This window comes from Delphinus delphis, chromosome 11 (assembly GCF_949987515.2).
Source record: "Delphinus delphis chromosome 11, mDelDel1.2, whole genome shotgun sequence".
NCBI lineage: Eukaryota > Metazoa > Chordata > Mammalia > Artiodactyla > Delphinidae > Delphinus > Delphinus delphis.
In genome coordinates this window covers 9,997,250-10,012,215 of record NC_082693.1, presented here as the reverse complement: position 1 = coordinate 10,012,215, position 14,966 = coordinate 9,997,250, and the positions used below count along the sequence as shown (strand labels likewise).

Sequence of the window (14,966 nt, the reverse complement as noted above, 5' to 3'; positions counted from 1 at the left end):
ACGAGCCCCGGGGAGTGAGGCCAGGACGGCATCTAAAATCTCACGATACCAGGACTTCCCTGGTGGTCCAGTGGGTAAGACTCCGTGCTCCCAGTGCAGAGGGCCCGGGTTTGATAGCTGGTCGGGGAACTAGATCCTACATGCATGCTGCAACTAAGAGTCTGCATGCCACAACTAAGAAGTCTGCATGCCGCAACTAAGAGGTCCGCATGCCACAACTAAAGATCCCTCATGCCTCAACGAAGATCCCGCATGCCACAACTAAGACCCAGTGCAGCCTAAATAAATAAATATTTTTAAAAATAAATAAATAAAATAAAATCTCACGATACCAAAGTACGGTCTGTCAACATGGGTGGAAAAAAGTTAACTGTTGCCTCAAGCTCTAAGGACACTTCCTAGAGAAATTCTGTGGGAATCCTTGAGACCTGAAAGAATGAGAGAGGTTTTTAAAAGGAGTATGGTGGCTCTGTAAGTGTCCTCCCAAGTAACAACAGAGAGAGCAAATGAGCCTCTAGTTCAGAACATCCAGATAAGTGTGACAAGGAACAGACTGTTAATAATGGATAGAATCTCGGGTGCTATGATTGTCATTCGTCAAAAGATTTTTGATAAATTTTAGGTATAGACAGAGTTTTGAGGAAGAGTCTCCTGGCTTGCTCTGTACTTGTTTATTATCTGTCTATTTCCCCAGTGGAATGTAAGGCCTATGAGGAAGGGATTCTGTCTGTTTTGCTCAGTGATATATCCTTAGCACCTAGAGCAGAGCCTGGCCCAGAGCTGAATGAATTCATAAATGAAGTGGACCTGTAGAGGCACATGTTCTGAAAGGCATATTCTTATCTCAGTGAGTCAAAAAGCTGCAGCCAAGGAGACAGAACCCTAATAAGGCTCATATATTGTGAGGAAAAGAGAACAGAATTATTCCAAGTTGGAAAAAAATGCATGTCCAAGACAGAGGTTTGTAAAATACAGGAAAACAGAACGAACTAGTCTAAAAACAAATACCACTGGTCATCGCATCACTCAAGGGCAACCACAGCTAATTGTCATATTTCCTTCTAATCTTTTTAAGAAGATATTTAACATATTTGAAATCATGTTAACTATATAATGTTGTGTACTAGCTTTTTCACTTAGTGTTAATGGCTTAAGTGTTTGCTTAATATCACTTGGTTTTTGCTGACAGCAGGACCTAAATCAAGTGAAATCTACCATGGGACCTTGGGACCTTGCACCAACCCTTGTGAATCTCAAAGTTGACCTAAAGATGCATTTTAGGAACGTAAGTTCACAGATGACACAGATGTTCAAAATGTAGCTCAAAATTTAGTACAACCCTGGGCACACATATAGACTACATTTCCCAGCCTCCTCTGGAGTTAGCTGTGGCCATGTGAGTTCTAGCCTAAGTGATGTGTGACATTTATAGGTTTGGTCCCGGAGAAGCTCCCATCTATGCTACTCCATTCTCTTTCCCCTTCTGCCAACTGGATGCTATCAGCAATGTGGTCTCTGGATATGACAGAGCTACAAAATGGGAGAAGCCTTGAATCCCTGAACTCAATGGAGGAATCACCCGCTAACCAGAAACACCCACCCTGAACATGAGCAAGAAATGAACTTTGCTTGCATTTGAGCTATTACACATTTTTGAGTCTATTTATAGCTGCAGTCTAGCCTACTCGTACCTAATAAAACTCTCATAACCTATACTTTCTCTAATAGAATGAGAAAGCTTATCAGTCACTATGACAAAGATATTGACAGAACTGAAGAATATATTAAGTTGTTCATTTAACAAGCATTTATTACACGTCTACTATGTGCCAGGCATTGTTCTAAGCATTACAGCAACACTCAAATGTGCTAAAATTCCTTGTTTTTCTTCACTGAAAGAGACACAGGATAGGGAATCTCTTTTCCCGGCCCTACTTCCAGTTCTACAACCACGTGCCCTTAATACTGCTCACCTGCTGGCTTACAGATTGCAGTTCAGCTGAAGGGGCCTCTAACATGGGCTACCCTCGCAGGCTGGAAAGGAGCCGGGGGAGGGAGTGGGACAGGGGCTCAAGTACCTGGCACACGCAGCCAGTACTGGGAAAGCTGGCAGAGCCAGCTGTCCAGGGGCATGTCTAGGGCAGGTGGGAAATGGGGCTGCTGTTCACACGTTTCATGTCCGTATCCAGAACGTGAATGGAGGTAAATCTCAGGGCAGTCGAATAATTGGGTTTTGCTTATGCCTCGCCAAAAAATACAAGCCTACATTTCCAACAGGCAAGTAATAAACTCGACTGGGCCCTCCTCCAGGATTTCTGCCTTGTGGCAGGACAGCGCTGGTGCAAGTGTGGGCCCAGGCCCGAGGAAGCGCTGTACAGCATAGCATACCTTACAGCCAGACGAACTAGAATTGAGTCCAATCCCCCATCTGGAGTTCCTGCCACTCAAGGGACCAGCTGTACTTCTTACCAAAAAGAAAGGCTGCCCAAAGGACAAGAAGGGGGGACAACTCTGTGTTCTAAGGACTCAACTTGAAATTCACACCAGAGTAATTTGTAAGATAGAAAGGAAACCCCGAATGTTCCTGAAATGCCTTGCCCTCAGTATCTCGGCAAAAAAAAGCCCAACAGCTCAGTGTTCTTGTTCAAACTTTGTAGTTTTAAACACTCCCAACCCATTTTACAATGTGAAGTCAAGCAAGCAGTGACCAATGCCAGGGTATGTTTAAAAGCAGCAACAGGAGTCTAACAACATTGTCATTTAAAGGAGATTCGGTTCAAGGTGGCAGGCGGGGTAACAGCCTCACCTGGCCAACGGCTCACGAACCTGGCTTTTCACTGAAGGGGCTCAGAGTGAATGCTAACGTCAGTTCAAACACTGACTCTCTGTGCAAACTGTGAGAAACTCATTTAACCTTGGTCAGCCTCTCCCCCAGCCCCATGGGAGGAAACACGGTACAGGAAGTCAGGTCAAATACTTGGAAAATGGCTCCAGCTGGGTCTTAAACATTACAGTTTTGTCCACTGAAAGAAATCCCTGCCCAGCTCTGTGTGCAGGCCCACGAACGGTAGCTCACTCCTTCCAACACTAGTTGGGAGCCTAACGCATGAAAAAGGAAGAAAAACGCAATGCTAAGATTCCACAAAAGTAGAACATAAGTAGTATGGTAGAGAAGATAACAGGACAGCAATCAGGAAGATTCGTCTTCTATCATCTTAGTCATTAACTAGGAGAAAAACCTAGGACAAATTCCAAATAAACTCAGGAACCCTTGTTTTCTTCATTTGTGCCATGAAAGGGCTGAATTAGAGAAACTTTAGGGTGTCTTTATAATCCCAGGAAATCACGTGGCTTGCTAAGGACTGCAACTCTTATGTGTCCATCTGAACCTCCAATTCAAGGTTTCACATTGGTTAATGCTACGACAGCATGCTATCCGCACACCTAACAATGAAACACACAGAGGCTACCAGAATCACTCATGAGTTTAGTCTCAAGGCCTTTAAGCAAGCACATAGCAACTGTAATAAAATTAACCTCACGGCTTCATCTTAGTTAGGAAGGTATTCTAAACCATGACTATATTTACCCATTGATAGCAACCAGAGTAAGGATGAAACAAGACCCAGGTCAGCCACCAGAGCCAGTCCAGACGTATCAACGATGTCTTCCTCGGGCTGTGCGTTTGCCACCTGCCTCCTGCCCCCGCGCTGGTGAAAAGCCCGCACAATTGAAAGACGCACGTTCTTTTCTCCTTTACCTTTCAGTAACCCGGATTTCAATGGCAGATGTGACCTAAAACTGAAAGTGTCTGCCTGCCAACTTGAACCCTTAACTAGAAATGATGCGACATCACAGAAATCACAGGAACGATAAGAGGCAAGGCATCCACAGCCCAGAAGCCGAGGACTCACCACGTGCTGCCGTCCAGTTTCCCGTTTCTCACCATCCACGGTCCCCAGCCACCACTTTGCTCTTCACATAGCAGAATACACAGTTAAATTAACTACAGAAATGCCAGAAAGCACACATCTGTGGCATGAAAGAAATCACGCAGGGCTTGCAACCTGGGCTGTAAACGATGGGTCTTGCCTCCAGTTAGTCCTTCGTGACACTCAGGCTGTTGAGAGTAGGGCTTAAAAGGAGCCAATATTTAGGCTGCTACTGGTATCAAGAAACTTCACACAGGCCAGTTCACAGCAATAAGGTTAGGCTTTTCCCTATCAGTCATTATTTTTTGTTGTTGTTATTTTTTTCTATTAGTCATCATTTTTATTTAAAACAATAACGAGCGCTAACACCATAGTCTTTACTACACGGCAGACATGGTCCCATACTTTACATAGAGTAACTCACTTAACCCTCACGAGAACCTTTCTGCAGTAGACTAGTATTCTTATCCCCATGTAACAGAAGAGGAAACTGAAGCTTAGAAGAATCAAGTAACTTGCTCAAGGTCACACAGCTAGAGGCAGTGCCAGGGTTTGAACTCAGGCAGTGAGGCTCTGGCGTTCATATTCAGAACCACTATGCAGAACTGCCCACAAAATCAAGGTCCAAGTTCTCCCACCTCAGCTGAGCCTTCAATGGCTCTGGTACTCACAACTTACTACTACCCAACAGTCACTCTCAACAAACGACCTCCCCTCTCCTTCAGAGAGAATACACAGGCTCCTAGCCGTGACTGGTCTGTGGCAGGCATCCTCTTAAAAACCTGCCTAGGGCTCCCCTGTTCTCTCAAAACAAATGCCCTCAGGGCTCTAAGTCCCCCCTCTCCTGCTGCCTCAGAGACCTCACTCTCAGAATCCCCTTTCTATCCTTCACCCTCCATCTCTTCTCTTCCATCTCTTCCCCTCAACCCGGAAGCACATTCAAATATACCACCTGCAAAAAACACCCTAAACCTCCTTTGATCTTCATTCACTTAAAAAATAATTAATTAATTAATTAATTTTTACTTTTGGCTGCCTTGGGTCTTTGTTGCTGTATGCAGGCTTTCTCTAGGTGCAGAGAGTGGGAGCTACTCTTCGTTGCACTGAGCAGGCTTCTCATTGCGGTGGCTTCTCCTGTTGTGGAGCACAGGCTCTTGGCACATGGACTTCAGTAGTTGTGGCTCGCAGGCTCAGTAGTTGTGGCTCACAGGCTCAGTAGTTGTGGCTCATGGGCTCTAGAGCACAGGCTCAGTAGTTGTGGCACACAGGCTTAGCTGCTCCATGGCATGTGGGATCTTCCCGGACCAGGGCCCAAACTCGTGTCCCCTGCACTGGCAGGCGGATTCTTAACCACTATGCCACCAGGGAAGTCCCAATCTTCATCCACTTTTTTTTTTTTTTTTTTTTGCAGTACGCGGGCCTCTCACTGTTGTGGCCTCTCCCGTTGTGGAGCACAGGCTCCGGACGTGCAGGCTCAGCGGCCATGGCTCACGGGCCCAGCCGCTCCGCGGCATGTGGGATCTTCCCGGACCGGGGCACGAACCCGTGTCCCCGCATCCGCAGGCGGACTGCGTCACCAGGGAAGTCCTTCATCCACTTTTAATTCTATAGTTTCAGCCTCTATCTTCCTCTGTGACCACGGATTAATTGCTTACTTTCTCTAACAGGCTTCGATTTCTGCATCTGTGTGTCATGAGGGTCCTGGACCAGAAGGTCTCTGAGGTCCTTCCAGCTCCGACATCTGTGGCTCTTAATGGAGAAATTTCTTGGAACAAACTGAGCTTCTCCACTGTCCCCGGAAGCCCCGAACTTAATTTTCTTCCGAGACTCCCAGCTGTTCCTGCAGCCAGCAGCGCTCTCCGCTTTCTCGCCATTTGTTTTCCAAATCCCGGTTGTCCTTTACCGCGTGGCTTCAGCCTCACCCGCTGTATCCCAGGATGTCCCAATCTTTAACTCTCCTAGGACTTCAGCTGCGAACCACAACTGAGCACTCTCCACTGATGGCACTGTATCCTTCACCTTACTGTTCTGTGGACCTTCATGCCCTCGCCCAGACTAAGCTCTCAGCGAGCAGGGACCAGTCACGTTTCTCTGTAACCCTTAAAGGACCTCACACTAAGTTGGTCAGCAGTAGCTGCTCAGCCTTGCTGGCTGGTTGGCTGAGGGTCACCCTGAAGCCACTGAGGAAACCAGTGGTCCGTGTACAAGACTCTGGTGTGAAGGAAGACCACCCCTAGCTTCCACGCCTCTCTTACACAGAAATTTGTAAAACATCAACTTTTTATTCAAAAGCATCATCCAAATTTAGCAATAGGAAAGCTCAGCTAACTCCTTGATTTTCTTCTCTCCGAATCAGAAACTGTTAACAGCCACGTTTCCCTTTGATCCAAATGTAAGTGATCGCAAGTGCTGAAGCTTTCTGGGCCTCTGTTTGACCCGGGTTCTACTTCCACTAACACACATTCTCCACGGTTATTAAGTTCCCTGACTTTTCAACACATATAGCATTATGTTACTTCCGCACACTTGCAACTCAACTTCCAGGAAACATCTGGAATAATATCAGAGAGTTGGTGTTTGATCAAAACTACATCCTCTGCTTTATTCACTTGGAAGTGACTAATTTCAACCCTTAGGTTTGAAGTTGAGCGCACATGGCTGTGTATGTTTCAGGAGTTTGCACCAACAGAGAAGACAGGTCTTCAGTGAAGAATCTAAAGCAGTGTTCACCTCCTCGGCCCTAAGAGAACTACCAAGGTACTGCTCATACCGGGAGTGCTGTTCTCCGTTTGGTAACAATCCTGGGTCACTACTGATGGCTCAAAGTGAATCCCAAGCTTCCTCAAGCAGAATTTTAAACTCAGTTTAAAATTTTGTTTTCAGGGCTTCCCTGGTGGCGCAGTGGTTGAGAGTCTGCCTTCCGATGCAGGGGACACAGGTTCGTGCCCCTGTCCGGGAAGATCCCACATGCCGCGGAGTGGCTGGGCCCGTGAGCCATGGCCGCTGAGCCTGCGCGTCCGGAGCCTGTGCTCCGCAGCGGGAGAGGCCACAGCGGTGACAGGCCCGCGTACCGCAAAAAAAAAAAAAAAAACAACCATTTTGTTTTCAGTGAATGCTCCACAGCACTGGTGCTCAACCCTGGTCACACGTGAGAATCCTTGAGAGCAGTGGTCCCCAACCTTTTTGGCACCAGGGACCGGTTTCGTGGAAGACAATTTTTCCATGGACCCGTGGTGAGGTGGTTATGTTTCAGGCCGTAATGCGAGCGATGGGGAGCGATGCGGAGTTGGCAGAGGAAGCTTCGCTCGCTTTCCTGCCGCTCATCTCCTGCTGTGAGGCCCCATTCCCAACAGGGGCCCGGGGGTCGGGGACCCCTGATCTAGAGCACGTTCATGAACACCAATCAATGCCCAGCTTCCTTCCCACCAACCCAGCCTTCCAAGATTTCCATTTAATTGCTATGGAGTGAGATCTACACATCAGTATTTTCTTCAAAGCATCTCAGCTATACTGAATGAATTCAGGTAATCTTTTAGGTACAATAAGGGCACTCTGGCTGTGTTTTTGAGAAGGAGTCTTTCGTTAGTGGAAAAACTGGTGAAATTCAAATAAGGTCTCTGTTTAGTTAATGGTATTGTACCAATGTTAATTTCCTGGTTTTGTCTTTGGGCTAAGGTTTTGTAAGATGCTCACTTTAGAGGAAGCTGTGTGAGAAGCATACAGGAACTCTCTGAATTATGTTTGTGACTTTTCTCTAAGTCTAAAAGGAATTCAAATTAAAAAGGTTTTTAAAGGAGTCCTTTATTTTTAAAGATGCATACTTAAATACTCATGAATGAAATGATACGCCTGAGATTTCCTGCAACACAGACCAGTTAGGAAGATGGCAGGGAGGGAGTCGGGTGTGGATGAAACAGGAGTCTTCACAAGCTGATATCTGTAGTAGCTGGGCAATGAGGACAGGAAGGGTATCTGTCTACTTCAGTGTGTGTGTAAAATTTTCCGTCATATATATTGGAGGAAAGAATTCCCAGGTGATTCTAACACTCATTCAGGGCCAAAAAACACTGCTCTGGAGTCCTGAAAATGTGGTATAATGAGCTCTGTCTGGTACTATCAGCTACGAAATACTTTCCCCAGCTCCTTGGCAATGAATTAGTCACTTAATCTTTCTGTACCACACTTTCCTAACTATGAAATGACAGGAATGGAGTAGAGGACCTTTCAAAAAGAAGACAGGAAGCATTAAAAAGCTGATTTATTCTAAAATCTTATGAAAGTTAATACCATAATTAATTTCTAGCACAGTCAAAAATGATAAGGTCTTACATCCACAAAAGCATTTTCCCAAAGGATGCTCTAAAAAGCACTATTTCTATAAGATGTTAATAGATGTTACCTAAGATAAGGGTTCCGAAACCAAATGAGTTTGAAAAGTATTGATTTTCTTTACTGTAAGATTCCTAAGAACTTTTAAATAAGATAACATGCACTGTGACTTTCCAAGGGTGGTTATGAAATATGCAGAAAGTCTGACCTTCTTTACATGGAACTAGTTTTATGGAACTTATTTTGGAAAACAATGCTCTAGACCAGTGGTTCCCAAATCCCAGGTAACGGAGAATGGCGTTAGTATCATTTGGTAAGTTTATTAAAATAATGATTCGCAGACCATGTCCTAGACCTACTGGGGGAGAGGAGAATTCAGTATTCAAAGAAAAAAATCCAATAATAATAATTCATATAATCCAATGCATAGTCATGTTTGGGACTTAAGCTCTTCAGATCATAACGTAGTAAAATAAATATAGTATCTGAAAGGCCACACAGATGCCAACCAAAATAAAAGGTCATATTTAAGTTTTCCATATAAAAGTATTTAGTCCATGAGAGAAGCATACATGCATACAACATTTTATGAAAGGTAAGTAGTAAAATATTGGAGGTGTTGACAAATTTAAATCTATCAGTATAACTAATGACTACTTAGTTATAGACATACTACATCCTTGAGATTACAAACTGATCATTAATTGCAGTGATTCTCCACCCTTTCCTTGTGTATTTCCTCATGTCTACCTTCTCTTCCAGAGTCAATGATCAGGACTATTTTGTTAAACTCCAGGCAGTGCCATTCACATAAGTGGTTTCTCCACGATGCAGCTCCTGACCTTTTCTTTTTATGACATTACTTTAAGGTAACAGAACAGAAATCCCTTCTTGATTGAAAACTTTGGAAAACGTATTTACTTATACCTTGGTGCTCCCAGAGCTGTGCCATGCAGTGGCCCAATCAGTGATATATTTAAATGCTTAAAAGAGTACCTACTTTCTGTTATTCATAATTACTCAACATGTGTACCACACTCTTTCACTTACTAAGCACTTTCACATGAATTATCTTGTGTCTTTCCTCACAAAAACCCTGTGGGTTTAGTAGGCATAATTGTTTCTATCCAACCAATAAGAATCACCGAGCTTTTCCTGCTAACACAGTGAAAAATATAATTGAGGGAGATGTCAGGGCTCCTGCTCTCAAAGAACTGATACCCGACTGGAAAACAAAATATAAATTACATGCAGGAAAGGGTTGAAATCAATTAATGTTAGCCAAAGCAAATCAGTATGGCAGGACTTCACATATACTAATAACAGTTAACACTTACTAAGCAATTTAATATTCACTCAACCCTGCGGGTCGATTACTAAGGTTAGACCCATTTTTCAGATGAGGAAAACTGAGACCAAGAGAAGTGAAGTAACTTTCCCAAGCAAATAAGTGGTGAACCAGGATTCAAACTCCAGATTAGTCTACTCCGTGGACCACTCTTTTCCACCATCACATTCCACTGCTGGGAAAGACAATCTTCTCAAAGCAATGGGGACAGATGTCAAGACACTTAGATAGAAAATGACTGTTTCCCAGAAAGTTGGGATCATTGGCTCTACACCCCAGGAGAAAAGGACTCAGGAGTCACAGGGAGGCACAAGATTGAGTCAGCCATGATATTTTCTCACAATAAGTTACCTCTTTGATTCGTTTGACCAAAGCGTTCTGATCAAAAGCAACAGCCTCTGCACACTGACGGAGGTGATCCTGATAACGGAGGCAGAGCTGCAGCACCTGCTGAGAATCCAACTTCTCCAGTCTGGTGTTTGTTGGAGAAGTCTGGCCACTCAACAGCCCTTGGAAGCAAAAAAAGAATAAAACCAAATGAGATGGAAATTACTAATAAGCTTGTGAATAAAGTAGCTTAATAACAAGTTCACTGAAGGCAGGGTAAGAGGCTTAAATGTAATCTTGCATCTTTTGTCATATACCTGTGACAATCACAGCAACTATCATTTATGGAGCATCTTACGTGCCAAGCACTTGGCACAGCGCCTCCTGTGCATCACTTTTCATATAATCGCTCAGGAAAGTAAATTATTATTAGCCCCGTTTTATAGGCGAGAAACCCAAGACGCCGCGAGGTTAAGTAACTTTCCTAAAGTCACATAATAAGTGATTTCTCCAAGACAGAGCACCTGACCTTACAGCACTACTTTAAAGCATCAGGAGTATAAACCCCCTCTTGACTGAAAAATCTGGAAGATGCACCTACTTAATTCCTTTAACTAATTAAAATGGTTGTCTGAGAAACAGAAAGAGTGTATATATATATGGAAACTGTTAGGAGGAGATGCAAAAAGGAAAACATTTAAAAGGTGAACAGGATGTCCACTAACACACCATAAGCCTCAACCTTTACATTTTCTTTCAACATCAGTTTAGTTGTGTAACTATTAAATTCCCTTAAATTTGAACAGGACGTTATATTTTCAGAGCCTTTCACACAGAATTATCTTCCCTTTCTTTAAGGTGTGTAGAACCGGATAATTATTAGCATTTACAAAAGATGAAATACCAATGGAAGAGGCTAAATGACGTGCTCAGGGTCACACAGCAAAGTCCTGACTAGAACTCAAGCCTCCTGACTTCTGGTCAAGTGCTTACTGTCACCCTGAAGGTTCACAAACTTTCTGGTGTCAGGACCCCTTTACCCTCTCAGAAATTACTGAGGACCCCCAAAGAGCACTTGTGTATGTAGTTTAAATCAATATTCATCTGTTAAAAATTAAAACAGAAAATTCTTGAATATTTATTAAGTCATTTTAAAAATTAATAATCCCATTACATGTTAACATAAATAACATATTTTAAAGAAAATAACTCTACTCCCCAAAACAAAAAAGTGAGAAGAGTGGCACTCGTTTACATTTTTGTAAGTCTTTTAAATGTCTTGGCTTCATAGAAAACAGCTGGATTCTCAGACTTGCTTCTGCATTTAATCTGTTGCTATTTCACATCATGTAGCCTCTGAAAAACTCCACTTTACACTTGTAAGAGAGTGAGAGTAATTAGCAAATGTCTAAGTATTACTGTGAAAATAGTTCTGACTTCAGAGAATCCCTAGCAGGGCCCTGGGGCTCTCAGGCACTCCCCACCCCGCTGAGAGCAGTGACCTCACACCAGGGCCAATGGCACAACACAGGTCCTCTGAAATAAACACGACAGCACGTGCGCTGCACACCATCGGGATGAACTCGCCCACATCAAAGTCTGTCTTGGGATGCCTTCCCCAATCCTCCACTAATCTGTTCACCATTTCTAAAATTTTGTCATTTCAGGGGCTTCCCTGGTGGCACAGTGGTTAAGAATCCGCCTGCCAGTGCAGGGGACACGGGTTCAAGCCCTGGTCCAGGAAGATCCCACATGCCGCGAAGCAACTAAGCCCGTGCACCACAACTACTGAGCCTGTGGTCTGGAGCCCACGAGCCACAGCTACCGAAGCCCACGCACCTAGAGCCCGTGCTCCACAACAAGTGAAGCCACCGCAATGAGAAGCCTGCATACCACAACAAAGAGTAGCCCCTGCTCGCCGCAACTAGAGAAAGGCCGTGGGCAGCAATGAAGACCCAACGCAGCCAAAAATAAAATAAATAAATTTAATTAAAAACAAAAAAGAATAAAAGAGAGTTAAATAAATAAATCAATAAAATTTTGTCATTTCAAAAATGTTCAAAAACGGAATAATCTAACATGTAAACCTTTTGGGATTTTTTTCACCCAACATAATATTGGGTTGGCCAAAAAGTTCATCGGGTTTTTCCGTAAGATGTTACCCAATACCTTAGAGATTCCTCTAAGTTGTTGCATGTATCAGTAGTTTGTTCCTTTTATTTCTAAGTAGTATCCCACAGTATGTACATCCCAGAGTTTGGTTAACCATTCACCCACTGAAGGCCATTTGGGTTGTTTTCAGTTTGGCGACATGACAAACGAAGCTGCTATACAGCTGTCGTACAGGTTTTTGCATAAACGTAAGTTTTCCTTTCTCTGGGATAAATGCCCAACAGTGCAATTGCTGGGTCGCATGACAACTGCGTGATTAGTTTTATGAGAAACGGTCAAACTGTTTTCTAGAGTGCCCGTAACCTAGCAAATGGGGGGCTTTTCAGACCACCAAAATCTCCTAACCAAATTATCAAGGGCTACCCTACTACTGACAAAGAACACAGTTCCAGGAGTGCAGCCTTCGGAAGAAAGGAACAGCTTTTTGCTGTCAATCGAGGACTGAAGTAGAAGAAGAGTGAGAACGGGGAGTTCTCTGCTAGTCTAGTGCTTAGGATTTGGTGCTTTCACTGCTGTGGCCCAGGTTCAACCCCTGGTCCAGGAACTGAGATCCTGCAAGCCGTGCAGCACAGACAAAAAAAAAAAAAAAAAAAAAGAGTGAGGAGGCAATGTGGGAAGAGGAACGAATGATTCTGTGCCACCAACAGTGGGCCAGGATAACGCAAAGGCCATAAAGGAAACACTGATATATCCAGCAAGATAGAAAACAAGATTCCTCATGGCAAAAACAATATAAGTTAAAAACAACAACAACAAACAAACAAAAAAACCCACTGCTACTCATATCACAAAGGGTAAGCTTCCTATTGGATAAAGAGCTCCTAGAAATTGGCAAGAAGAAATTCAGCAAAAGAAAGACAGACAGAGGATGTGAATGGCGTTTCACAGAGAAGTAAATACCAAGGCCTCAACTCTAAGATGCAGAACCTCACTCATAATAAGAAAAATAGAAATTAAAGCTTCACCTCAAGCCCATATTACACCTATCAAATAGGTAAAAATCCAAGAGTGTGATAAAAACTCTCCAGGTGGAACTATAAGGAAACAGGCATTGCTGATTTTTATGTAAGTTGTTACTGCCATGGAGGGTGAGTTGGCAAAGATATCAAAATTACAAATGCATGAAGTCTCTAATGCAGCAATTTCTCTACTAGGAATTTATATATACATTAGCACACAGGCTAAATGACATATACTTACGTAGAAGAGTATTCACTGTAGCAGTGACTGTAATAGTAGAAGCTAAGCAAACACCTCAGTATCCATCAGTAGGGAGCTTGCTAATTAATCAAGGAACATCCATAAATGGAATTATGTGACCACAGAAAAGAATGAGGAAGGTACATACTCACATGGAAGAATCTCCCTAAGATATTAAGTAATAAAAGGAAGGCACAGACTTCCCTGGTCGCGCAGTGGTTAAGAATCTGCCTGCCAATGCAGGGGACACAGGTTCGAGCCCTGGTCCGGGAAGTTCCCACATGCCGCGGAGAAACTAAGCCCATGCGCCACAACTACTGAGCCTGCGCTCTAGAGCCCGCGAGCCACAACTTCTGAGCCCTCACACCACAACTACTGAAGCCTGCACGCCTAGAGCCCGTGCTCCACAACAACAGAAGCCACCACAATGAGAAGCCCGCGTACCACAACGAAGAGTAGCCCCTGCTCGCCGCAAGTAGAGAAAGCCTGTGTGCAGCAACGAAGACCCAATGCAGCCAAAAATAAACAAATAAATTTATTAAAAATAAAAGAAAGGTATATAGAATAGTGTATGGGGTGTGCTACCACTGTGTAAAAATTGGGGAGGGGTACAAATAAATAAAAACATATATTCATATTTACTTGCATTGTCATAAAGAAACTCTGGAATGACTCCAAGAACGAGACAGTTGGAGAACAAGGGTAGGGAGGGAGAATTTCAGAGTATACTTTTAACATTTTTAAAACCATATGAATGTATTTCCCTTTCCAAAATGTTCACATAAATAAAGTCATTTTAACAAAAAGCAGCCAAGGTCCTTCTCATCTATCAGTGATGTCCTCTTGGGTGTTCTCTCCCCTTCCCCACCCCAAATATCCCCAACTCTGTCCGTCAAAACCAGTTCCCTATCTTTCATGCTCACCAGGGCCTATATGGCTGGATGTACCTTCAAACAGTATCTTCTCCAAGGTGATTAAAAGCCTAACAAACTGTGAGCTGCTGGAGAACAGGGACCATGTTTTACTTTTTATCCCGTGCAGTACAGCACCTGGTACATAAAAGGTTCTCCGACTAGGCTAAGAGGATGCAGCTCTGTTGCTGGAATTCCAAGGGAAGAGTGAGCTGAGGGAGACTTTAGGAGGAAAAAAGCCTTCTCGGGGTCCCTACTCTGTCTTCTCCACATATACTTCGGAGTGAGGCGTGGTCTCAGTCCGCATCTGCTCCTCCCAGGTGAGTGAGGAAGATTTCCAGAGGCTGCACTGAAGAGCGGCAAGGCGGAAAGCTGCAGGGCCAGCCCAGGTCACCAGAGGCCTGAAGCAGAGGGCCCCAAACCCAGCGTTAGCTCTCAAACCAAAACCCTGACTCTTCCTCTTAAAAAGAAAAAGGTGGGGGAAGTGGGGGGAAAGTTGCCAAGTCTAGAAGGCACACTACGGTGTTCAAATCAAGCTGCCCAGCCAACTCCAAAGTCAAAGAAATTACACTTCCAATCACCCTCTTAAAGCACAATTGCACCCTCCCCCAAATCACCTAAAAACAAAACCCAGGTACGTGGGTCTATCATCAGAATGTGCTCCTTAGACTCACAGGAATCTCTGAAAATCTGCCACAAATCCTGCTCTAGAACACAGAAGAAGCAAGACAGAGAGAAAAAGATGGG

General features: G+C 43.9%; 1 protein-coding gene across 2 annotated transcripts in view; it reads right to left on the bottom strand.

Annotated features, from left to right (window-relative positions):
- The window catches only part of BORCS5 (BLOC-1 related complex subunit 5), a 97,622-nt gene that overhangs the window by 22,314 nt on the left and 60,342 nt on the right, over positions 1 to 14,966 (bottom strand). For both annotated transcript variants that reach the window (XM_060026109.1, XM_060026108.1), the window contains exon 3: positions 9,961 to 10,118. In XM_060026109.1, the coding sequence (XP_059882092.1) occupies positions 9,961 to 10,118 (158 nt within the window). The remainder of the gene's footprint in view (positions 1 to 9,960; positions 10,119 to 14,966) is intronic.